Source organism: Fusarium coffeatum (assembly GCF_003316985.1).
Source record: "Fusarium coffeatum strain FIESC_28 chromosome Unknown BRIP53273_contig_215, whole genome shotgun sequence".
In the NCBI taxonomy this organism is placed as follows: domain Eukaryota; kingdom Fungi; phylum Ascomycota; class Sordariomycetes; order Hypocreales; family Nectriaceae; genus Fusarium; species Fusarium coffeatum.
The window spans coordinates 15,202-40,646 of NW_022158008.1; the positions used below are offsets into that span (position 1 = coordinate 15,202).

The 25,445-nt window shown below is 49.2% G+C and overlaps 8 protein-coding genes across 8 annotated transcripts; 5 read left to right on the forward strand and 3 right to left on the reverse strand.

Moving 5' to 3' along the window:
* Positions 1-75: 75 nt before the first annotated feature.
* On the forward strand, positions 76-1,772 carry FIESC28_08824 (uncharacterized protein; the record flags this gene model as incomplete). Its single annotated transcript, XM_031162961.1, has 2 exons — positions 76-483; positions 543-1,772. The coding sequence occupies 2 exons, from the start codon at positions 76-78 to the stop codon at positions 1,770-1,772; spliced, it is 1,638 nt and encodes a 545-aa protein (XP_031012943.1).
* A 408-nt stretch (positions 1,773-2,180) lies between these two features.
* Positions 2,181-3,029, reverse strand: FIESC28_08825 (uncharacterized protein; the record flags this gene model as incomplete). Its single annotated transcript, XM_031162962.1, has 1 exon — positions 2,181-3,029. One exon carries the CDS (start codon positions 3,027-3,029, stop codon positions 2,181-2,183), a length of 849 nt encoding a protein of 282 aa, XP_031012944.1.
* A 1,014-nt stretch (positions 3,030-4,043) lies between these two features.
* Positions 4,044-6,119, forward strand: FIESC28_08826 (uncharacterized protein; the record flags this gene model as incomplete). The annotated part of the gene is made up of 2 exons (XM_031162963.1): positions 4,044-4,493; positions 4,554-6,119. 2 exons carry the CDS (start codon positions 4,044-4,046, stop codon positions 6,117-6,119), a joined length of 2,016 nt encoding a protein of 671 aa, XP_031012945.1.
* Positions 6,120-8,852: 2,733 nt separating this feature from the next.
* On the forward strand, positions 8,853-10,999 carry FIESC28_08827 (uncharacterized protein; the record flags this gene model as incomplete). Its single annotated transcript, XM_031162964.1, has 4 exons — positions 8,853-8,887; positions 8,983-9,051; positions 9,106-9,689; positions 9,759-10,999. The coding sequence occupies 4 exons, from the start codon at positions 8,853-8,855 to the stop codon at positions 10,997-10,999; spliced, it is 1,929 nt and encodes a 642-aa protein (XP_031012946.1).
* A 4,789-nt stretch (positions 11,000-15,788) lies between these two features.
* FIESC28_08828 (uncharacterized protein) lies at positions 15,789-18,425 on the forward strand (the record flags this gene model as incomplete). Its single annotated transcript, XM_031162965.1, has 1 exon — positions 15,789-18,425. The coding sequence occupies one exon, from the start codon at positions 15,789-15,791 to the stop codon at positions 18,423-18,425; it is 2,637 nt and encodes an 878-aa protein (XP_031012947.1).
* A 333-nt stretch (positions 18,426-18,758) lies between these two features.
* FIESC28_08829 (uncharacterized protein) lies at positions 18,759-19,887 on the reverse strand (the record flags this gene model as incomplete). Its single annotated transcript, XM_031162966.1, has 6 exons — positions 18,759-19,184; positions 19,243-19,368; positions 19,424-19,575; positions 19,644-19,684; positions 19,736-19,778; positions 19,833-19,887. The coding sequence occupies 6 exons, from the start codon at positions 19,885-19,887 to the stop codon at positions 18,759-18,761; spliced, it is 843 nt and encodes a 280-aa protein (XP_031012948.1).
* A 944-nt stretch (positions 19,888-20,831) lies between these two features.
* On the forward strand, positions 20,832-23,598 carry FIESC28_08830 (uncharacterized protein; the record flags this gene model as incomplete). The annotated part of the gene is made up of 4 exons (XM_031162967.1): positions 20,832-20,923; positions 20,994-21,437; positions 21,497-23,244; positions 23,300-23,598. 4 exons carry the CDS (start codon positions 20,832-20,834, stop codon positions 23,596-23,598), a joined length of 2,583 nt encoding a protein of 860 aa, XP_031012949.1.
* A 177-nt stretch (positions 23,599-23,775) lies between these two features.
* Positions 23,776-24,795, reverse strand: FIESC28_08831 (uncharacterized protein; the record flags this gene model as incomplete). Its single annotated transcript, XM_031162968.1, has 1 exon — positions 23,776-24,795. The coding sequence occupies one exon, from the start codon at positions 24,793-24,795 to the stop codon at positions 23,776-23,778; it is 1,020 nt and encodes a 339-aa protein (XP_031012950.1).
* Between the last annotated feature and the right edge of the window lie 650 nt (positions 24,796-25,445).

Consider the following 25,445-nt stretch of genomic DNA (forward strand, 5'->3'; position numbering starts at 1 on the left):
TTTCTTTTTCTCTCAGTCATACTTCAGCAGTCGCTATACAGAAAATCACTTACACATATTCCATAACACTTCGCAATGGCCGCCAACGACCCAGCGGCCCCTACTAACATGGGCGGTCGATCTGACCGACGCTCTCCCCCTCCTGCTGCTCATTCCAAACGAGATCGCAAGAGACAGGCTCTTATGGAGCGACTCTCCAGCATGACCGATAAGTTCCACAGAGAGCGGGACATGACATATCGCGATCAGCTACAGAAGATCCAATTCGACATCAATCTCGTGCAGCGCTTCGATCCCTACGACCCCAAGATTCTTCAAGTCATCGCCGAGCTTCAACGGGAACATACCAATACTCAAGGCCCTCCAGTCAACGCCGAAGATGCACGAAGCCTGCTTGACATGGCAGGTATCAGATTTTCTGACTTCATGGCCGAGATTGAGGATCTCGTCGAAATTCGTGACTTTCAATTAACACAATCCAAGGTAAGAAGGCGCCGCACGCCACGCAGTCATGTTTTTTCGCTAACCATTTGCACCAACAGAATGAATACGAACGACGACTTCGAGAGTATAAGAACACTTATGCCTACAAGGTCGAAACCGCAAAGCGCGAGCACAAGGCTCTTACAAGCACTCTCCGCGATCGGTTAATCAATACCCTTACCCACAAGAAGAACCGATTGAATCGCGAAAAAGAAGTTTTGGAAATCAACGACTCCAATGCCTTACTGCTCAACCCGAATCAGTTCAGTCTGACCAACCCTGCCAGTCCCGGCGGTCCTCACGGCAAACGAGCCACACGTTTGCGCAAGGACGCCGACGACTTGCAAATGTACTCAGACAACAAGAAACGCAAGCGAAACGCCAACGACGACGACGGCTCCCCTGCGCCGACTCGACGTGCTCTCGACAACCACAACACAACTCCTCTATGGCAGTCTGAGAAGGCTCGCGCTGCTGCCAAGCAGAACGGTCCTGTCTACAGTATTGACAAGCTATTCACGGATAAGGAGCTGTCGCTTAACTACAACACAGCTGCCTTGGCTGCGCATCAATACATTCTTCGCAATCGCGTGAACGGTGGCGGCCTTTCGCCGGAAGATAGTGACTCTGGCAACGGCGATGCCAACGACCACGACGCTGATTCTCAGCCTTCTGCTCCCGCAATGGAGCGTTCTGTCTCACATGCCACTCGCAGTAACCGTGGCGGTGCTAACCATAACTTTATTGACGACAAGATTCTGGGAGTTGAGGGGGTTGCCAACTTTGAAGTTAACAACCTAGACATCTTGCACTCCCAGGAGCCGCCCAAGATGCCCCCTCCCGTGCCTCAACAATACCTTAAACCTTACCCTCGTACTGCCGATCAGAACTTCCCTGTTCCTCTGTCTAATGACGACATCATGTCTGACCTGTCGGTTATGGGCTACTTCAAGCAGTATGATGCTGCTCACAAGCCCGGAGCTCACCTCGATAACCCAGCTGGAATGCGTAAGGTGCTTGCAGCTGTGGCAACGCCTTACCAGAACTCCCAATATGTGGCCTTTACCAGCGCTCCTCGAGAAGACCCTGAGCAGGTCCGCGATTCACTTGGACTACCTGCCATCAGCAGCCTGCGAGACCAGCCTAGCCCTGCGAATGCTACTGCAGCCACTTCGGTAGCAGCCTTGTCAAGTGCTGCAGTGCCCATGAGCCGCCAGAGCAGCGGCGGCGGAGTTGCTATGAGCCGTCAGGGAAGCAGCAGCACTCGTGGCAAGGGACGCAAGAACTAGTCATTTGCTTATACACCGAGCATGAACGACGTCTTTTTATACTATTACAAGCGCGGCGCATAGGCGTAGCATCGTTCGACTTACGACGGCATCTAACTTTACGAAGTTCAGGAAAAGCTGCATCAAGGGACGATGTGATATTTGTTTAACTCTTTGATTTGACAAGAGTGTTGGTACTCAGGGTTTATTGGCAAGGAATGAGCTGAAGCACCAGGGAATCATGTTGACTTTACGTTTTTACAATGGCATCGAGTGAAAAGACTTGATGAATAGAATTAGAACGCCTGCTTATTATTTCATAATATGAATACGAGATTGGATCAATTTACAGCGACATTGAATAAGCAACCATGCCATCATAGAAATCTGTGAACAAGTTCCCCCCCTATCATTGTGATGAGAACACGTTCAAGGACCAAAGACCAGTGCGCGAACCTCGATGCTCTCACGACCTTCTGCCTCAGGTCGAGTCCTCGAGTCTTCAAAAGCAGTATGCGGTACACGGCCCTTGATCTTGGAACCGGGCTTAAGTGACTCGCTGTCAAAGCACTCCAACAACAACCGCTCACTCCCCTTCATGCCACTGAGATAATACCATTTCTGGTCTGGGTTATGATGAATAGCCGCAGTCCAGCCACGGTAACCATCTGGGTAGCGGTGCTCAACCGGCACAATATCTTTATCCTCTACAGAAGCAGAGGACGCAACCGCAAGAGGGAAAGACTCAAGAGGTCTCTTAGTGAGAGGCCGCCAGATGTTGACAAGACGATAGCGTCGCTTGAGAAGCTCGTCTGCTTCGTCGGGAAAGTATCTGCGTACACGCTGGGCCACAGCTTCAGCAGTCTGATCAATGTGCACACGAGTCACCGGCGCCCTCGCAGCATTAGGGTCCTGTCTCCGAATAGTATGATCAAAGAAGAAAACACGATTGGACCCAGCGACGTTGTTGAGAAGAAGCTGCTCCAGTTCAGGATAGTAGTTTGACTTGATGGAGTCGTCGTCAACAAACTCGGCTTCTTGAGAGGGCGGAACATCCTGGATGACTTGGAAGGCATCGTGGTCTAAGGTGTACTCGGATTCATGACCACGGATGTCGTGGATGATGGTTGATTGGGGGTTGTCTGTGAAGTTACGCTGGGGTTGTCCCTTGGGGGGAGTGTCGACGAAGTTGAAGGGAGCGGAGTTGTCGGTTGGAGGATTGTAGAAGTTGAGGGTTGCTTTGACGTCACCTCGGGGGATGGTTGACGAGATGGCCATTATAGAGGTTGAGATAGTAGTCGATAGACAGATGGTATGGCTTGAGTATATCAATTATAGCAAGAGGCCAAAGTAAACTGTTGTTAATGGAATGATGTTGTTCGAGATTAAATATTTGTTTGATTAGATGCTTTCGAAAATACATGCTTCATATACAGCTCTTTATATCTTCATCTGCGCTGGTAGATCCACCATCATCACAAGAGATGGATTTGAAATCGAACATGATGCAATTGACCATCTCGTACCCAATTTGGAAATAAAATGGTATGTAGTTGAGCACGCCATTCTCGAGATGCACAACCGTTGGCTACTCATCAATTAAAAGGGCGTACGTTATGAGGTCGGATTAGTAAAGAGATTTGATTACTGTACAAAGCATTCTTGTAAGTCTTTAGCTTATGCGCGAGCCAATGAGAACAATAAAGTGAGTCTGGCGGGAATTATACGGATTTTATTAAAGCCAAGCATGAATGAGCATCGAGGCATGTTAGAAGTCTATTGAATGTTGAGAAGAAGCTTGAATTATGACAGTGATTATTTATTATGTGCACGGCCGTCATACGATACCTAGTATAGTTGATCTACAGTGCAAGTGCCAAAATAATAAGCAGAGACTGAGACTGAGACTGCGACTCCTCCCTCCTCTTTCTCATCCTGGACCAATTGCTAAATTTAGCCCCCTTTTGCTCCATCGCTTGGTGACCTAATTTGCAACTCAACGCGCCTTACCTCCTCTCATAGTCGCGTCCATCGTGAAGAGACGTTCAACTATTTTGCATCAATCAAGCTTCAGTATTATTGATTAGATGTTACCCTGAGTCATCCTTATTTCGTCGTTGCTTCTGCTGGAACTATCGGCTATTCTATTCATGTCTCATCTTTTGTTTGGTTTTCGTTTCTGTTTCTGTTTACCCCCAATTCTCACATGAGACGAAACGAACAATTCGACTATGTAAAAAGACTACGTTCTTTCTCTCCTCGATTCAGTCCTAATTGAGAGATGAACTCGTAATGTCGTCGCCTGCCATTGTCAATTCTCGGCCTTCTCCGGCTCAGCCTCCACCGCGGTCCGGCGTATCAGTATCGGGGGCCGGATCGGGATCCGCTGCGCCTCCGCCTCCGCCTCCGTCTTCGGACCAAAGCTTCGTGGTCGCACGCCCGGGACTTCCGGATCGTTGTGTCTCGGAGCAATCGATCGAGAACGCTTATGTTGACTTCATCCTCTTCTGCAACCCAGCAGTCCCCCTTTCTACACCTACAGACAGTCTACGCGAGGCCTTTTGTAACCCTCCTCGCAGCGGAGGCAAGGCCTTCAACACATTTGCCATCTATGAGCTGGTCCGCAAGTTCTACAACAATGAGATACGCACCTGGACCGAGCTGACGACAAAGCTTGGAGTTGAGCCTCCCGATAAGGAGGAGAGCAACCAGAAGGTGGCACAGTATGGAGTTAGGTTAAAGGTATGTGATATGATGTGTTTGGTCACCCCTAAAGCATACCCACTAATAGGGCTGAGCTAGAAATGGATGAATTCCATGCACGTCAAGGCCTTTTTCGAGTATCTTATGGATATACCCAATGATTACTGGACAAAGATCCCTACCGACAGTAACCCTACCAGCCAGCCCATACGGGATGGCGTGGCTCTTGAGGATGACATGGCCCTGAGGGCTCTGTTCCCCCATATCCGACCAAAGAGAGGTCGAAAACGTCCAGTAGACGATGACACAGCCACTTCTCTATCTCCCGCACCGTCTCAGGCTCAGACCCAGAGATCTCACCTTGCCCCATCGTCAGCTGTTGACGGCGTAAGCGGTCCCATGTCAGCAGATCCATCGAGATTAACTGGTGCACCCTGGACACCAAGTGACGTCCAGCAAACTCCGCTGTTCCGATGGCCGCAGTCTGCCATTACACCAACTTCACGAAACTCCTTCTGGGATGATGCCCTCGAACCACAGTCCGCTGTGACTCCGTCTAAGCCGAAACTCACTGCTCAGCGTAGAGGTCCCAAGAATGTCTCCTCGGCCTGGAGACCTGGAGTTGCCAACGGCGGCGTTAAACCTAGAGGACGACCGCCGATGCACCGGACTCCTGTGGATACATCATTACCACCGTTTACAGCTGGACTTACGTCCGTTGCTACTACTACAGATCAAGCCGAGTCCGAACCTGTCGCCCCCATCTACACTCCCCCAGTTTCAACGGCCCCTAAAACAGATGGTGGACCTTCTGATGATTCCATCTCGATCCCGTCGATTACATCACAGCCGCATCCGCCTCCTGTTTTACCACGGCCTACGCGGCCAAGTATATCTTTGACAGTTCCCGAGCGACCTTCTGGCAGTGTAAGACTCGCAACTCCTCCACCAGTCGTCGTCATCAACGGAGAACCCAGCGAACCTCAAGCTCTTCCGCATCCAGCACATAGCGGTATTCCGCCGTCACATTTCTCATTAGTTGCGCAGGAAGCTACGGCGGCGAGTGAGAAACAAACCCAAAACGAAGGCACTATGTCGTATCCCAAAGACGTCCCCCGGTTCTATTTTGAAAGAATTGAGGATCGAACAAATGTTGATGAAGTTCTCGCATACATGATTCGCAGCTGTCTTGCAGCGAACTTTCTAGATGCAGAAGACAACCCAAGTACTCCCTGTACGACGAACGAAGCCCTGGCAATCACCAACTGCACTCTCGAAGACATGTACAACAACGCCGAATCGCCGCAAGCCTTCCTGATCAACCTCGCAGCCGTTGCAGGAGGCGGATACCTCGTGACCGAGCCGAGCAGGATCAAGCGCCTGGGAGTTGCGGACGGCATAATGAGGTATGGCTGTGCATGGACATACGGCTTCGGGCCTTTCAGGGGCACGTATCATATGGAGCTGTCAGTGCCAGCAGAACTGATCGAAGAAAGAGATGCGTGCCCAGATTCCACGTCTGGAGAATCAGAGGCGAGACTCTCGGCGAATGAGTGGAAGACGAAATATGAGAATCTGCTGATGACGATGAACAAGAAGGATAAGAAGTTTACGGATCTGAAAACCAAGGTGACGGATCCTTTGAAGCTACCGCCCAGGAGATGATACCCTTTCTTCGGTTTGCCCTGCTTTGTTTTTATGGAAGCATTATTGAGCGCGTTGGTGCGATTTCTTTAGGTAGTAATTAGTATTATATGGCGTTATCTCTCTTGGCTTTTTAGTGTTATGAGATTGGTTGTATGTGTCTTTTTGGATGACTGCATATTGGAAACTGAGTTCTTACAGCAGATTCATGGCTATCTCTTGGCTATCTATTCGTCTTAAGTAGCGGTGAACTTAACATATAATGGGTGATTTGTCTCCTTGTAGAACCAGTATATGTAAGCCATCGGTCGCTAGGTCAAATACAGTATCTTTTCTAGTGGTTATGTAATTTTCGGATCGCTCGGAGGATGACAGATCAGATAGAGTATTATCACCATCCTAATTGAGATGCGGCACGTAGAAGCTATCAACGGCGACTCCGAGAAGTAGGTGTAAGCAACCTATAGTCTCGTTATGACTCGCGATGGTTTAGAAAGTCTACTTCGTCATTGAGGTGACTGATGGTTCGGCGAGAGTGGGATGTATGTAGGAACTTTGTGTAATAGGGCTGATAGCTCGTGAGGTTAATGTTAAGATCTGCATTTAAGAACGTAAAATTGTTTCTACTGTCTTTATTGTCTACTGAACATTTCTCTCATGATATTTGTCAGCCTAGTCATGGGGGTGCAAGTGATTGATACTGCCATCTCGTCATTGGACAGACATACGAGTGGAAGGATCTTAACGAAAAACATGTGGAATCCGGGGAATGTCACAGATGAACTCAACCGATGAGACGGATAACCTGGAGCAACTGCAAAACAAGGCAAGGGGTCTTGATCGTGAGATACAACCGTGGTGTTGGGCGTTTTTGGTGGAGATGAGGTTACCCTGCAACGTCCACTCACGAAGCTGGAAATTCTGCTGCCTTGAGCTGAAGCCACGCCAAGCAGCCCGAGAAAGCAGCCATTGCCGTATCAAAGTCTGGGGGTAAAGCTTAATCTCCAACAGGGAAAGACGTTTCTGTGTCGGAGACGTTATAAAGAAGAGGATGAATGCCAATGTTAAATGGCTGTTGGATCAGTATCACGGGTATCCCTCGAGAGTTGCATTTCGGAATCCGTTCGGAGAGTAGGAGGATGCAATGTAGATCCATGCTGTATCCAAGAAACCAAAAACTTAATAACCTGCGGAATTAAGCATCATGGTTTGGTCTTCCTTGTCTCTTGCATATGAAGGATTCCAGATGCAGAAAAGAATCGGCTCGGCAATTTGGTACGCAGATCAATAACCGTTCAAGTCAATGCTACGTATTGCACCAGTTGTCGTCACAGAGAAGTTTCTAGGGTCTTGCTTGATCACGAGACCGACATGGAATTGTACGATGCTGTGTTGGTTGAAGTAAAGCATCATACCACCAACACTGACTTGTCTTTCGAAACGGGTCATGATATTCAAGTTGTGTTGGTAAAGGAACAGGTTGGGTTGCAGAGGAACGGCGCAGATGTTCAAGATGGATGGTTGTTTCTCATCTGACAGTTGACAACCGAAGCGAGACAAGGGACCCTTGTTTGAAGATGAAGGAGTATTCCATGTGCTTTTCGTGATATTGATCAGACGATTCATGTATCCTGTTGTTTCGCTGTCTCCAGATTAGAGTCTCGTCTAGTACAATCATAGCAACTGGACTGTACTTTGAGTCTAGGGTTGAACTGACCTGAACTGAACTGGGTTGGTATCTTATTGCGGAGATGCACGATGGATCGATCCTGGGTCAAACCTGGGGTAGTGGATTACAACGAGGAGAACAGCAGAGAACATCAAAAGGCATGTGTTGTTACCTGAGTTCAATGAGTATCATGATAACAGTATACCTAGATTTTTAGTAAAGAGCATCAATCATCTTCTTTGTTACTCGTTGGCCAAGACTTGAAAGTTCCTTCCTTCTTGTTGACCCCCCTGCCACTTGACGAACCCAACTCTAGACTAGACCCTGGTCCTTCCTTCCCCATCTTCAAGCGCCCCAAAGCCCCGAATAAAGCGCAGCCGCATTCCACATCCTCTTTCCCAGTTCCATTATTATTGTAACTCGACTTCTTCTTTGTGTCTTTATCATTAATCGATTGAGATCTGTATCAGACTCGATATCCGATGCGCTCCAGAATAATTCGCCGCCACCGATTAGTTTCGAGTGTCGCCCCCTCAGTTTTGACTCTTTCCTAATTCCGACGACACAAAAGACGGGCAACCTTTGAGTTCGTCGCATAAGTTAACCGAACACCAAAGGTCTGGATCCTTCGACTCAACTCTACTCTTCGACTTCGCCTCCTCCAACTTTTCGACCTGCTCCTCTGTTCAATCATCAGAAAACCACCTCAGCAATTGATCCCGGTTGATTAAGGGTTCTCACCACCCGATCCTGTTTTCCTGCGACCACCAGACAGCTCTCGGTTCGCTTTGACTGTGCCTCATCCTCATTCCAACCCCACATTCGAGAGGCGATCGCCCGACGACACCCGTTAGGAATTATCGTCATTTCATCAACTTAATCTCATCTCAACGGTCGCGACAATCAATCTAGCTGACGCCAATTTCATTCACCAGCAAATCAAGCGCTATACAAGAACAACCATTTGTTCTCTGCTGGTTCGACTTTCTCACCCTTGGGCAACGGCCCTTCTATCCGCCTGTTCAATCTCATATTCAAGTCAATCACCATCGCGTCACTGCTAACTGGTCCGTCCACTACCCAATATGGCGCCGAATCGCGGCGAAGACGATGTAGAACGGTATGGACTCTACCCATGCTGATGTATTGTCGATCCCAACGCTGATCAATTCTCCAACTCAGTCTATCAAGAACTACCAATGAATATCCTTCCAGTTCCATGATCGAACATGCACGGCGTCCCTCAGAAGCTTACGTTAACCTGCATGCAAATGTTGAAGCCAAGTATGTCCACTAAAACCACTTTCTTGTCATCCTTCAATACTAACATCAATAAAGAATCAAGAACCCTCTTTGGGGACTTCCTCGAGCAAGACTCTTAGCTGATGTAGATGACTTCTGCCGTAAAAAAGACCTTGACCATTATCGCCCTCTCATTCGTAAGGGTGCTCTTGTCGCACAGGACCCTACCGGCTATGAGGATATCGAAGGAGACGAAAAGCTTAACGACGAAGAGATTCAAGCACTGAGAGACGAGATTCTTCATAAGTGGCGAGTCCCATTTGTTCTGTACTTGACCGTTGCAACATGCTCTATCGGTGCTGCCGTACAAGGTTGGGATCAGACAGGTTCAAACGGCGCCAATCTCGAGTTTCCTTATGCTTTTGGCATCGGCAGTGACAGTATACATGACAAATTACTCGTCGGTCTCGTTAACTCAGCTCCATATATCGGAACAGCTCTCTTTGGTTGTTGGCTTTCGGATCCCCTGAACTCACGTTTTGGACGTCGCGGCACTATATTTTTCTCGGCAAACTTTTGTCTTTGGCCTGTCCTTGGAAGTGCTTTCTGTGATAATTGGAGGCAGCTTTTTGCATGTCGTATACTCCTTGGTATTGGAATGGGTACCAAAGCCTCGACAGGTACGTTCCCCTTTGTTTATATACCCCCCAGAGCATGCTGTGGGTGTAGAAACTAACAAAGCTCGATAGTTCCCATCTTTGCTGCCGAAAACTCACCTGCCCCGATCAGAGGTGCCTTTGTCATGAGTTGGCAGATGTGGACGGCCTTTGGTATCTTCCTCGGAACCTGTGCAAACGTCGCCGTTACGAAAATCGGCCACAATGCATGGAGATACCAATTGGGTTCGGCCTTTATACCAGCCGTGCCTTTGATGCTCCTAATTTACCTTTGCCCAGAATCCCCGCGTTGGTACATGAAGAAAAACCGTTACGGCGATGCGATGAAGTCCCTACTACGATTACGAAACCATCCGATACAAGCCGCCCGCGATTTATACTATATTCATGCGCAACTTGAAGTTGAGCTCGAGTTTATCGGCCAAGGAAACTATGCGAAACGATTCATCGAACTCTTTACGATACCCCGTGTGCGTCGCGCCACGTTGGCTTCATTTGTTGTGATGATTGCCCAACAGATGTGTGGAATTAACATCATTGCCTTCTATTCCACAAGTGTCTTCCGAGACGCAGGAGCCAGTGATAACCAGGCTCTGTTGGCGTCGATGGGCTTTGGACTGGTAAATTTCGTCTTTGCCTGGCCTGCAATCTGGACGATAGATACCTTTGGTCGACGATCTTTGTTGCTCTTCACATTCCCCCAGATGGCATGGACATTGCTTGCAGCAGGTCTTTGTACCTTGATTCCGGGCACGGGCGGACTCCATATGGCACTGGTGGCCCTCTTTGTATACCTCTTTGCGGCCTTTTACTCACCTGGAGAGGGACCTGTGCCTTTCACATATTCAGCAGAAGTGTTTCCCTTGTCACATCGTGAAGTGGGCATGTCATGGGCTGTAGCAACATGTCTGTTCTGGGCTGCTGTGCTGTCCATCACTTTCCCTTTGATTTTGGCCAGGCTGCATGCCATTGGAGCTTTCGGGATGTATGCGGGCTTCAACATTGTTGCTTTGTTCATGATTTTCTTGTTCTTACCTGAGACAAAGCAGCGTACGCTGGAGGAGCTTGATTACATCTTTGCAGTGCCAACACGAGTCTTTGTGAGATACCAAGTTACTCAAGTCCTTCCCTGGTGGGTCAGGAGATGGATCTTATTCCAGCGAGAGGCCAGGTTGGATCCCTTATACCAGTTCGATACTGTTGGAGAGCCGGAAGACAGCCACGGCAGCGATTTTGGATATGAGAACGACAAAGCAAAAGTCGAGCTGAAAGACAACATTGGACTTACGTCAGGAGTTCAGACGACAAGATGATGAGGCTGGATGTGGAGCGGGTGATATAACGACTCTGGCGTTTGATTATGGATTTGCTTTTGAGATGGGACAACATGGTTTGGAACAACTGTCTGGTTAGTACTGCTGTTGGTTGTACTGTACTGCACTGCACTTTATGATACCCTGCACGAGAAAGTAGCAAGCGAAATGATATTGGATCAATGTCTTTTATTTGAACGGAGATGAAGCCCCCAGTTCCCCTAACGCTAGTCAATGAATTGGGCATCTTTAATGATGTGACGTCAGGGAGATGAACAAGTCATTATGATAGTGGCCCAAGAGGTTCTTTGCCTGCCACCTTCAATTATCTTCTGGGTCGTTAATGAGTTACTCATCAAAATCCAACAGGGCCAAGGTGAAGTGGAAATGCGCCGAGCTCTTTAGTAACTGTCCGGTGACGTCGTGAAGCGGCTCCGAATGTGGTCTGTGGAATCCGAGAAGCGAGCTGAGCTGGACTATTGAGACGGACCGTCTTGGCTCTGGCAAGACCAAGACCCCGAAATTCCGTCATCAACTGAAATGGGACTGGGAATGGGCCCCGCGAAAGAAACAAATCAAAACAAGACTGGTGATCGACAATATCCACTTTGCTGTTCAGCGATCAGCATTTGGGATGGAAGAAAGAGGCCAGCGAGGATGGCCCGAAACGCGGTTGACATTCTGGATTAGGAAGAGTTGACAAAGTTGCCGAGGCAGAGTTTAGGCGTCTAATCACTAGCACAATATTGGGAGATTTGGCACATTCAACGTCATGGTGTTTATGCCGCGCGCCTACTATTGCAACACAAGTGTTACAGGTGACGACACATGAGCATCTCGCTTCACGTAACCGCGATCTATGTTCGATACCCGATATTGAATGACACAATTGCAATACGATACGAGCTGGGGGCGTTGTTGCAGTACTGTACGGAGCTGGATTACAGTACATTGACCAGCACAGCACGGCCAAGCTTTTCCGGGGGATGGGTGATCGATCAGATCACGTTGCATTTTCTTGCTCGAAGCTTTGAGATGATCGACGAGCGTGGATTCTAGGTGAATGATGAGATCGACATTACGACGTGGAGATGTTTCCTGGAAGAGGTTGGTGGTATGGATACTGTGGGAGGATTAGTGAGACATTAAGGGTTCAGCGGTTAGAAGAGGAGTCTGGAATGGATGACAGCCGTTGTGAATTTGATGTTGGATGTGAATGTGAATGTGAATATTCACTGTTACTTCCTTCGCGGTTGTGTTGAAGTTGAAGTTGTAGTTACGAGTATCAAATGTCGTTACTTGAAGCGAGATCTTGTGACCCAAACTGTCGGTCCTCTCCAGTCATTGTCCAGGTCCAGGTTCAGTCCCAGTTCCGGTCACACATAAAGTCAAGCTCTGGTCAAAGGGTTGCATTACAGCAAGACAACCTTGGCGCAGGGACCCTGACAGTACAGTATAACAGGATACAGTACAGTATTCGTCCATGAACCCCAATCAAGTGTCACATTGCGAGCAGAAAAGGAGAGTGCAGCAGTGAGAAGCGTTTCATATTCATCTGCACATATGCAGGAGGAACTTTCTCATCACGAACGACAATTAGTAGCAAACCGTTATGAAACCATAAAAAGAAGCAAATATTAACAAAGTCTAGACATTCGTTTTTACTGGAATTGACCCTGAGGTCAATGCGGATGTCAAACTAGTGAGCGTTGATTTTTTTTCTTCTCATCGCCAACCCTTATTCATAACTCTGACACGACACGCTGGCAGAGTCTAACTGGAACGGTGCGTATCCACGCCGGTCGATTCGTGTCTGCAGGGGCTTCTGTAGCAGCTGAATCATTGCTGTATCGTGGCCATGGTTCGCTATTATTTCTCAGCCAGTGGCAACATAGATGGGCCCATTGAGCAAGAAATCATTCTCTTGGTAAACAAACTTCCAAGATTTTAGCAGCGAGAAAACACATCATCAATGCCAATAGGAGGTCGAAGCATTAAAGACCCATGGCGAGCGTCATGGATAATGTTTTCCCTTAGCATTGTTGTCAATGCTATTCGATCAGATTTACACAGGTATTGACAACCATCAACACAAATTCGTGTTTTTTTCCCTTCCTGTTCTGTTAGCGGCGTAACCACATACGCTAGAACTTGCGAGAAGGAAAATAGGGAAGTGGCTGGTTTGTTTCGTCTTGTCTTTTTTTGTTTTGATCGCGGGAATTGCGCGTCAAACGATGTCCCAAGACGTGTTGGGTTAGCCGGGCTCTTTCAACAACACAAAGGGGAAGTTCGGCCGTTGAAGGGTCGAAAAGGTTAATCATTAGTGTAGGAGTTGTTGAGCCGCCGTTACATGTGCAAGTTGAACGAATATAGAACATCGAATAAGATGTCTTTATGATGTCGCTGCTGCTCAACAGCTTACTTGTCCTAAAAGTTCAACACCAACGAACGCTGTGAGACTTTGAGACAGTACCTTATACAGTGTTCTACAGTCCAAAGTCCAAACGTCAGCTCCCGATGCGGGATCGGGAGATGGACCACTCGAGATCTCAAGTGTCCATCTTTTCCATGATGGGAGAAGAGCTGGACGCTGGGCTTGTCTATTCTAGTCTAGTTTAGTAGGAAAGGACGAAGCTTTTCACGGTGGGTAAGGAAAAGGTGGAACGAAATATGGAGAAGATATGGTTATTATTATCTTGTCTAGCCGATGATTTGACTGATCTCTCGTATCTGCTTGTCTCTGTTCCATGGCATGTCGTGTGCTCATAGAGAAAAAGATGTTCTTGTCCGTGGGCATTGCGGTGTAAGATGATGGGCTGTTTCTTGATACCCGGACCATGAGTAAAGACCAGTAAACTTAAATATGCCATAGGGAAAATGTCATGCATTTAATTGCCTGCCCGTTGTCACGGTCATGTTTGGTTCGGTTCGTATAAGCCCATCGTTAGATGATCCATGTCTTGTCTGATCCTTCAGTATTTAAAAGGCTGTCAAGTTAGATTATAGAATAAGCGGCACTGTATTTAGCCAAGGGAACCTGAACCTGCAGTCACCATGAGGTCGGGTCTAATAATTTTTCTTCGTAGTGGCCGCGTAGTCCTCGAGCCCGATTGGGAGACGTGAAACAAAGGGGGCAGTTACAACCTGTCAATGGCTGTCTGTGGCTGCCGGGGGCGGCGCCTCCCCCTGGCCCGGCGTTGAAAAACGCTGTTTTGCTGTTCTGCCATTGGAGGACGACGCTCGATTGGGAGGGGCCGGATGCCCCTGAAAGGTCGGCATTGCAGCACAGCAGATGAAAGAAAAAAAGAAAATAAAGAGAGCGAACGAAAAAAAAAACTTCAAGGAGTGTGTCTGGGGACCCTGCCGCGGATCCTTTTTCAGCTGGTAGGGCTCTTCTCCTCTGTGCTCCAGCGCCGTAGGGGAGAGAGGCCCTGGAAGGACCCAATAGAAATCAATTGATCTTGGCTACTTTGCTGGAAACAGAAAGAGAGAGGGGAGAAAAACCTGAGCAAGTGGCTCTCACCTCTCCGTCGGTGGATAATAATCGCCTCCTTCTTTTCAGGGACTTTGACCTTTACGGCCCGCTGGGACTGTGGTCTGGTGGAAGCACTGAAGATGGAGACTAGGTAAACTTTTTAAAGAAACATGAACCCACGGGCGCCCCTTTCGCGAGCCAGACCTTTACGGGACTGTCGGTTTGTGAGTCCCGGCTTGGTATTTCTAGGATGTGCTTGGATGGCAAGGCGGACAAACCTCAAATAGAACAGACCTAGCACTGTAGCGCAGTGTTAAACACAGTGTTATGTCCATATCTCACACTCACACGAGCTTGAGCACCGGCCAAGAACTGACAGGGAAGGAGCAGGGAACCTCCACCCAATCCATGATCCCCGAAATCTCGTTCGTCGATGGACGACTGATTGACTTCAACCTCTGGTCTCTAGTTCTGCTCTAACTATCTTCCTCCTTCACATCTCTCTCTTTTCCTTCTTCATTCTCCACCAGACGCTCGTTCCAGTTTCCCTATAACCACCCCGGCATCCCCTCTCGCTCTCTAATCCTGTCTTTTTAGATCGCTTCCCATTCCCATCTTTTGTTTGTTTCCCTAGTCTTGCTCTTGTCTCTCTCTCTCGCTTCCTCCCATCAGCTCTTGTCTGTCCTAGGTAGCACCAACCACTCGCCAACCTGTTTTGTTCTTGTTCGTTCTTCGCTGGAGAAGACGGCAGATCATACAGTTACCCTCGTTCTTCATCCTAGAGAAACGCCCTAGCGAGAATATCCAGAACGGGTACCTACTGATTGGATTGTTGTAGCGTCTTGTCTGCATTTATTTCCTTGAATCCACTACATACATCATCGGCATTCACCAATTGCCCCAGCCCGCCTCTCGGCATCATCTAGCTCGAGCCAGTCTCCAGCAGATAGATAATTATCCCCTTTTCTATTTCCCCCCTACTGTACCTCACTAGACTCGACAAGAGAAGATCAACCGCGCCTAAGGATTTGATATCCTACCGCCGTCTCACTCCCTGTCTAGCATTCCCCGATTTTCATATCCTAAAACCACTATCGGTTTCATCATCAGCCTTTACTCGACTCGGGCTACTCAGCTAGTCAACCTTCCCCAGCACTCTTAAAGTATTCGGCTCCCCGGTAGGAGTTCGATATATAATTGCGTACGAGAATGGTTAATCACCACGTCTCATTATCACCTCGCAACTCGCGCCACTCTCATTCAGGCTTTGTTCCTCTTGGTGGAAGCAACAGCAACAACTCAAACGAACACGAAATGGAAGGCATTCAGCTCACTACGGTCAGGAGCAATGTCTCTGTCCGCAGCAGCGGCCGCAGAAGAGCCGATATGGGCCAACCTTCGAGTCCCGATGATAGCTCCCCTACCGAGAAGGAGAATCTCAACAGCGGCCCAGGACACCGCGGTCGTCGACGAAGAATGGGCGAGGGTCTCACCCGCACCGGTACCGATGGCGATGCTTCATTGAACGCAATGGGCAAACTGTACAACAAGATTATTGGCTTCTCTGTCGTCACTCGATACCTCGTATACGTCGTTCCCGTCGGTCTTCTCCTGGCCATTCCCCTAATTGTCTTGGCTGCCATTGGCAAGAAGGACGCCCTTCCTATTGGTAAATTCGCCAGCGATGGCGACCGAGCTGGTGATGACGGTCCTCCTCTCTTCAAGATCTTCCTTTGGGTTCTTATTATGTGGTTGTCGTGCTGGGCTGCCAAGGTTGTTGCTTGGTTTTTGCCCTCCATCTTCATGTTCTTTACTGGAGTCGTCAGCAAGGGCACTCGCAAGTACGCAACTGTTCTTCAAAACCTTATCCTTCCCTTTTCCTTCTTCTTCTGGGCCCTGGCTTCTTATGTCACCTTCAAGAACCTATGGCAGAATGAGGATGGAAGCAAGACTTATGTTCCTTGGGTACGCACCATGGGTCGTGTCTTGGGCGCTCTCTTTGTTTCATCCGCCGTCTTCCTTGGTGAAAAGGCAATTGTGCAACTCATTGGTATTTCATACCATCAGCGCTCCTTCGCCAACCGTATCAGGGAGTCCAAGCGAGAGGTTCATCTTCTTGGACTTCTTTTCGATGCTTCCCGAACTCTCTTCCCTCTTCACTGTCAAGAATTTGCCGATGAGGATGCCGTCATCAACGATAGCATTGAGGTGCTGCTCCGCGGTAAGAAGGGTCACAAGCGAAATGGCTCTGCTACTCCCATGAAACTCATTGGAGAGGTCGGAAAGGTTGGAGACAAGGTCGCCTCCGTTTTCGGTAACCTCGCCTCGGAGATCGCTGGAAAGCAAGTCTTCAACCCCAACTCGGCTCACTCCATCGTTATTGAAGCTCTTGAGAAGGCCAAGTCATCAGAGGCCATGGGTCGTCGTATTTGGATGTCCTACGTCGTTGAGGGTCACGAATCACTCACTCAGGAGGATTTCCACGAGGTTCTCGGACCTGCTTACAAGGAAGAGGCTGAGGAGGCATTCTTCATGATTGATGGTGATGACAACGGTGATATCAGTCTCGACGAGATGGTTAGAAAGACGGTCGAGATTGGTGTCGAGCGAAAGGCCATCGCCGAGGGTATGAAGGACATCGGTCAAGCTCTTCAAGCTTTCGATAAGATTCTCCTCGTCGTTGTCCTGTTGATTGTCATCTTTGTTTTCCTCGCCTTCTTCCAGAGCAGCTTCATCGCGACTCTCACCACTGCCGGAACGACCCTTCTTTCACTCTCTTTCATCTTCGCGGTTACTGCCCAGGAGTTCCTCGGTTCTTGTATCTTCCTGTTCGTCAAGCACCCTTACGATGTCGGTGACCGCGTCGACATCACCAGCACCAAGATGGTCGTCAACAAGATCTCCCTCTTGTACTCGGTCTTCCACCGCCTTGACACTATGCAGACCGTCCAGATTCCCAACATTCAACTCAACAACATGTGGATCGAGAATATCTCTCGTAGTAAGTCCATGCACGAGACTATCGAAGTCAACGTTTCATTCGACACATCTTTCGAAGATATTGAGCTGCTCCGCCTTGAGATGGAGAAGTTCGTCCGTCTGCCCGAGAACGCCCGTGACTTCCAGCCCGATCTTAGCATTAGCGTCGGCGGTGTCGGTAACCTCGATAAGCTGCTGCTCTATGTTACCATCGCTCACAAGTCCAACTGGCACAACGACTCTGTCCGTGCCAGCCGTCGCTCTAAGTTCATGTGTGCTCTGGCCCTGGCTCTGAAGAAGGTTCCTCTTATTGCGCCTGGTGGTGGCGGTGAGCCTCTCGGTGGACCTACCAACCCTTCATACTCTGTCACTGTCACCGATGAGTTTGCCAAGAACAGCCGTGATGAGGCCGCCAAGGCCACTGACGAAGCTCGTATGGTACCAACCTCAAAGCAGGAGAACACCGCTGAAGCTGAGGCCGCGGCTGCTGAAGGCTTTAACTCGCGTCCTCCTGCCGCTGGCCTTGGTGTCTGGGATAACAGCGACAACCACACGCTGGGCTCTCACGACGATGAGATGCACCGTAACAGAGATATTGAAAACCTGCGCACGGATCTCAAGCGTGAGAGCACTCGCGGCCGCCGCAAGGCTGGTGAAGCTATTCCTTCACTTTCGCTTGAGACAGCTCCTCGCACTAGTATCCAACTGACCCAAGCAAGCCCTCGCAGCGCTCGCAGTCCTCAGTATGGTGCCTTCGACGAGGAGGCTGAGACTGGCATGGGCTCGACACCCTATCACTCCAACCTCGCTCCTTCAGCTTCCCAGCGGGGCTCTACAGGCTACCAACCCTATGCTGGCAGCAGCAACAACAACAACAACAGCCAATACAACACCAACAACCCTCTGTCAAGACCTGGTCAAGGACCATCCGGACCACCTCCTCAAGGACCACCTCCCGCTCCCCAGCGCTAGTGGACCTGGAAGTGAGACGGACGAATTGTAACGGCTGAGCATTATGTATTGTTAGTAGTAATAGTGAAGAGGCCATATGGGTTTGGATTGGAATTTTCTATGTTGGCTTTCGGTGTACTTGAGAGACTAGGGCAGTCATCTCGTTTTTTACCACTCAGATTGGTTTATTCGCATAAAAAGATTGGGCAGGTGTACCGGTTTATGAGGTCAGCCATAACTTGCAAGACAGCAGGTTTCATTTTTTCACGAAGTAAAGAAAATAGATTATTATTACACCTTTTACATATACTTTCAAGATAGTCTTTTATTCTTTGATAGTCAATGACTTCTGACTTAACATACATGCTCAGGTGGTGGCACATCGCCATCCTTGGCTCCCAAATCGGTCTTCAAAACACGACCAAAGAGTTCAAGCAGGACCTCAAAGCAGACCTTGGTAATCGCAGGATCGTAGCGACCCTTGCTGAGTTCGTCACGAATAAAGGCGTGTTGAGCCCAGGCAAACTCGTAGAAACTCGTGACAACACCAGCTTCGCGGAGCTTGGCACGAATGAGGTCCCGGCCAGCGTCAGGGACGTGTGTATCCTTGACTCCGAAAATCATGGCAACTTCGCCCTTGAACTTATGGAACAGATCCAATGTGTGGTTGCTGTTAGGAGGAGCAGTGGAAGAAGTGTTTGGGGCATCGTAAGGACCCAGAGTGCGGGAGTGGATATCGGTAGCGAAGTAACCGACGCAAGCAGAGATGCGAGGATCAAGCTGGGGTACAGAGTCAGCGTGAGTGTTGAGGCAGGTATCATGAAGGAAAAGGACTTACAGCAGCGCGGACGGCAAGGTGACCACCGAGGCACATGCCTGTAGAACCAATGCGTCCTGTGCAAGTGGGAAGTGAGAGGAGATAGTCTACGGTGGCATAAGAGTCGGCATCGTAAGACTCAAGAGTCTGATTCAAGTTAGCAGGAGGGATATTTGAGTAGAATGGTGTAAGTTGACTTTACCTTTTCGATCTTGTACTTGTTGCCGCGGTCAGTGTCCTCGGCGTCATACTTGAGCGCCTCAGGACCTGTGAAGTCGTGGTATGATGACGGGGCAGCAACGATATAGCCCTGTCCAGCGATTTGACGGGCGAAGCGAGCCACAGGTCCGGTGACTAGAGGTGTAAGTTGGAGTTTTGTGTTGAAGATGGACCTTTTCTGGAGTTGTGAATTCAAGACTTACCTTGGTAGATCTCACTGAAGAGACTCACTCCAGGGAATCGTCTGGATGAATGATCAGTATGTAAGAGACCAGGGCGACTGTACAAAGCTTACGCATTGGGGTATCCAGGAATAGTAGGATGAAAGACAAAGATACCTGGCCACATATAAGTCTTGTATCATGAGTTGATGAGATGAGAGTGAGAATTACGCATAGTGCCATTGGCACCGACAGGAACATCAACGTGAGACTCCTTGATCAGCATATTGGCGGTTGTTTCTTAGTATCAGAATTATGTGAAAGTTGAAAAAGAAAAAGTGAGCTGTATTGTTGTCGTTGAACTTGTATCATCGAAAGCTCATATCATTATCAAGCTCCTTCCCCTCGATGCCCCTCGGCGGGGTGTTACATACATCCATCCTTCAAGCGGAAGGCTTCTGATTGGCTGAGAGTGATATGATTCAAGCTTCATCAGCTTATCCGCTATGACAAAGGTCCGATGCCGCTAGAATCGCTACTGGGTAAATGTTCCTTACTATTTACCTTCGTTTATTGAGCACGTACGTAAGCATAAGCACATGTTTTCAAAAGAAGACCGTCACAGTGACCAGAGAGAACAACAGATGGCATGTGACGTACAAGGGCAGCTGCTTGCCGTTTGTTAGGTGTGACCGCCTTTTTTAAACACAACAAGTCAGCTAGCCGTTGAATGCAGAACATGTGGCAGGGATGGATCTTGAAAGACTCCAGTTAATTAAACAAATGCCCTGACTTGGGCCTGACTTTACCTGCATACAAAAGGAGTTGATAGGTGATAAAGGAGGCTGGTTTGGTTAAAGAGTGGAACCTCTACTAACAAATGTCCTAACCAAAAGTACGTACCTCAATTGGACTGGATCTCGTCACAAGGATCTGGCCCATCAGGTCTCTTTCTTGTCTTGTCCAGGTGGTCACAACTTTTGGTCGTCCGACTGCTCTTTATTCGCCCCAACAACTCTCGATCCTGTTTTTGTTTCTTTCTTATATACAAACAAAACCAGGTCGTGGTTCTTCCATCTATTTCTCAATAACACTGTCACAATAACATAGCATACACAGTTATCGAGGGTTGCCACCCGTACTTTTCCACGGATGCACCTCCCAGAGCTCGAGTAACCATACCTACACCTACATCATCTCACCTCTCGATATATATAACAATCGCATACCATGAACGGCCATTTCTCTGCCGTCGGCGAAGCGCCGGGGGCTGGAAGCTATGAGCATGGCGTCCAGGTTATCGACGAGGATAAGGAGTTCAAGTATGTTGAGAGAACAATTCCTCTCTCCGCCATTTTGTCCATCATGACGCCTCTCTAACACACAATGCAGCACCCACATCAACGAGTATCTCCAAGTAACCAATGTTGCCGACTCGGGTTTCAACTACCACCTCATCTCCGTCTTTGGCTCCCAGTCCACCGGAAAGTCCACCCTGCTCAACAACCTCTTTGGCACCGACTTCTCCGTCATGTCGGAAACCGAGCGTCGCCAAACCACCAAGGGTATCTGGATGTCCAAGAACAAGAAGGAGACAAGCGCAGGCACCCCAATGTCGGAGAACATCCTCGTCATGGATGTTGAGGGTACAGACGGCCGAGAGCGTGGTGAGGACCAGGACTTTGAGCGCAAAAGTGCCCTTTTTGCGCTGGCTACCAGTGAGGTCCTGATCGTCAACATCTGGGAGCACCAGGTTGGTTTGTACCAGGGTGCCAACATGGGTCTTCTCAAGACCGTTTTTGAGGTCAACCTGCAGCTCTTCCTTAAGGACAAGCAGTAAGCCAAACCACTCATGATAGCCCATATATGCGCGATTACTAACTAACACTGTCCAGATCAACTCCTCGATCTCTACTCTTCTTCGTTATCCGCGATCACCTCGGCACCACTCCCCTCGGTAACCTTCGAACAACCTTGATTCAGGACTTGACCAAGATTTGGTCGTCTATCTCTAAGCCTCAGGGATTGGAGGGTTCACGCATCGAAGACTACTTCGACTTCGGCTTCGCTGCTCTGCCCCACAAGATTCTCCAGGCTGATAAGTTCACCGAGGAGGTCCAGAAGCTCGGAGCTCGATTCACAGCTGGCCACAGACACGGCAAACCTGGTCTGCACGGTGACCAAGAGCTCGAGGGCGGTCTCTTCCTCTCTGAGTACCACCGACGCATTCCTGCCGATGGTTTCTCCGTATATGCTGAGGGTATCTGGGATCAGATCGTGAACAACAAGGACCTGGATCTGCCTACTCAGCAGGAGCTCCTTGCCCAGTTCCGTTGTGACGAGATCTCCCGAGAGGTTCAGATCGACTTCGATGTGGTCATTGCACCCCTTGAGGAGAAGCAGAGCGAAGCTTCCAAGCTTGGAATTCCAACTGTCCTCCCTGACCTTGGTCTGGCCGGAAATGACGCTCGCCTGAAGTGCATTAAGGCTTTCGAGGTTCAAGCTAGCCGATACCACAAGGGCGTCTACGCCCGCAAGCGACACGAGCTTGAGGGCAAGATCGATACTCGTCTCAAGGCTCTTTACCAAAGCCAGCTGGCTGCTGCTCATAAGGCTGGTGTTGCTGCCTTTGGCGAGGCTGTTGCCAACAAGGTTAAGGCTGGTCAAAAGGCTGGTGGCCAGTACGAATTCGCTGAGATTGTTGCCAATGAGAAGCGAAAGACACTGGATATCTTTGGCGTTGAGGCGCAGAGCCTGCTGATTGAGGGCGTTGCGTGGACTAATTTCGAGTCGCAGTCCAGGCTCTTTGAGAAGGAACTCGACGAGGAGAGTGCTAAGTTGCGAAAGGAGGAGATGCGACGACTGGCGACTCGTGTTGAGCGTTGGGTCCGTTCTCGACTTAACGATGCTGTTGGCCTTGAGTTCAACAAGCTTGGCAGCGGACGAGGCGGTGCTGGTGCCCCCGAGACTGGCGAGAAGCCCGAAACCGAAAAGGATCTCTGGGACAGAGTTTGGAAAGTCTTCACAGGCATCGTTAAGGAGGCTGAGGTTCGATTTGCTGAGCGTGCCAAGAGTTTCGATGCCACCAGCGAAGAGGTCGACATTGGTACATGGCGACTGCGCCGAAAGAGCTGGAACGCCCTTCGCGAGAAGATTGAGGAAGAGGTTATGGAGGGCAATATTTTGCTGAAGCTCCGAGAGAACTTCGAAGACAAGTTCCGATATGACGAGGCTGGTGTGCCAAGAATATGGCGACCTAGCGACGATATCGAGGGTATCTACACCAAGGCGAGAGAGTCAACCCTCACCCTGGTTCCTCTTCTTTCGAGGTTCCGACTTTCAGAGACATATGGGCCTCCTGACCTGCCAGGATTTGTTGGACCTCAGCCCAGCGGTGTTCAGGCTGGTGATGAGGAAGATTTGGTACCTATTGGTGGTATCGATGAGGAAGATGGCAAGAGTCTCGAAGAGGAGATGACTGTGCTCAGCGAGGGCAAGCGCCAGGATCTTGTTGTACGATTCAAGAAGACCGCGGATGGAGTGTACGTCGAGGCCAAGCGTGGAGCCATTGGTGGAGTTTCTCAGGTTCCGTGGTACTTCTACGGCCTGCTACTTGCTCTCGGCTGGAATGAGATCTTGACTGGTAAGTTTGAATTGCATATGGCTGTTATTTTGCTTGTACTAATGACCTCTTCTAGTTCTGCGAAATCCTTTCCTCTGCGTCCTTATTCTAGTTATTCTTGGAGGTACATATGTGGCATACAAACTTAATCTGCTCGGTCCCATGCTCTCGATGAGCAATGCTGCCATGACACAGGGTGTCGAGATTGCCAAGCAGCAGCTCCGAGACTTTATTGCCAACTCCGATACCGCACGACAGGCTGTTGGCATGCCTGCGCGCCAGGACAGCGATAACATCAGCATGGACACTTTGGATAGCCGAGGAAGGAAGGCCAACAACTCGACTGCCGAGAAGGACGACCTTGATGACATTTGATTTAAAAAGGATGTGTCGGAGTTCGTAAGGAGTGGCTCCAGACCGAGTAAGATATGATTAGCGAATAGGATATAATGTCTATAAAAAAGACCAAATAACAAATGTTCCATTTACACTAGCGCCATGATGCATATATCCTTGACACCAAGTTTGTTCCTTTGTAGATTACAGGGGTATCTAAAATGCTTCCAAATCCGCAGGAGTACCAAACCAATTGCCCAATTCCGAGGACTCCTTATTCTTGTCTCCCGCGACGAAGAAATCAGTGACTCTGCTTGTCTCTCCATCGTCCTCTGGTGGCCACTCGACCTTGACGCCATTTCCCTTGCCCTCGAGCATATCCTTCGCTGTGCCCCAGCTGAACCGACACTCTGGACCCCACCCAAATACAGGGTGCATGTTGTTCTTCATCCAGCTTACACAGTTTCCATCAGATGGGTAACCTGAGCCCCAAGCCATTCCCTCACCACCCCTTTCCTCCTCATCTGCCCTCGCTTCAAATAGCACCTCCAGCGCGGCATCGCGAGTGACCTTTGCGCAAACTGAGGCAGCACTAACACAAGGGTAAAGACTATCTGCTTTCTTAGCGACAGTGATCTTTGCCGTAGGGAATACACGCTGCAGTTTGGCCTGGTAGGCAGCGGGCTGACCGATGGTATCAACGTAAATCTCCTGGAGATTGACACCAAGAGCATACACAGCCTTAATCAGATCGACCGTGGCGTCCATAGCCTGAGCATTGAGATTGTACGCAGTTGTAGGTCGATACATGTTCGCACCAATGTCCCTTGCCGACAACGAGGCCGTAGCCCAACCGCATGATTCGTAGAGGTCTGAACCAGGCGTACACAGCGTGCGCATAAGATCAGAGCGCACAGCAGGTTTCAGGACCTTTGAATCGTCAAAGTGGTGTGTCTCGCGGAGAAGAGAGTCGGAGAGGGAGATGGGAAGGAAGAAAACGCCGTAGACCATAGGGCCCAGGACGGGGCCACGGCCAGCTTCGTCAACACCGAGACAGCATGGTGTTCCGGAAGATGGGTCTGAAGGATCGGTAGGAAGCAGCGATGGAGGAACGGCTGAGATATGTGTGAATGATGAGCCTGCAATAAGGGCTGTTTCGTGGACGGAGGGTGGAATATAGGTTCCGGAGGAAGGACGGGTTGTCTCGGGGACGTCTTCGGCCGGTGAGTCTGTCATGATGCAATTGGGAGTCGTTATTATTCAGTAGTGGTTTTGCGTTGTATGTGAAGTTTGGATGATCGAAGTTGGGTCAATTGGCAGTTGTGGTATTAGTGGTTGTCCTGGAGGCGAAAGTAAAGAAATTGGTTGGTGTTGAGGATGGGATATATCTTTAGGAGACGCGTTTGGACGCGTTAAGCACTTTGGGTTCCACTTTTCCAGGTATTAGCCATATCCTATCAAATTGATACTGGACGGCATCTTTGACATCTTCAATAGCCGTACTTTAGATCATGATAGACATAACGCTTACTTCTATTCCATTATATAATGTCAGTATACAAAGCTGCGTCTCACATTGTATGCTCTTTGAAAAATCAAGGCACTTATACGGAGCCATGACAAAGTAGGCCACATGCAGGAAGCCTCAAGTGTCGACACATACCTGCTGTCTGAAGACATTTGATAATTATAACTTGACTGGATTCTTGATGTTCTCGAGACCATCCTTTCTCAACCAGAGAGACATCAAAAGCCCTACTGAAAGGGTTTAGTCACCGGTTTTGCTGAATGATACCTTAACCCACTGTGTCAGTCCAGCGCTCTTACTGGGCCGGGCCAAATGCGACCCTCCAAACACGCCCCCAGCTTCCTAGCCCACTTCATCT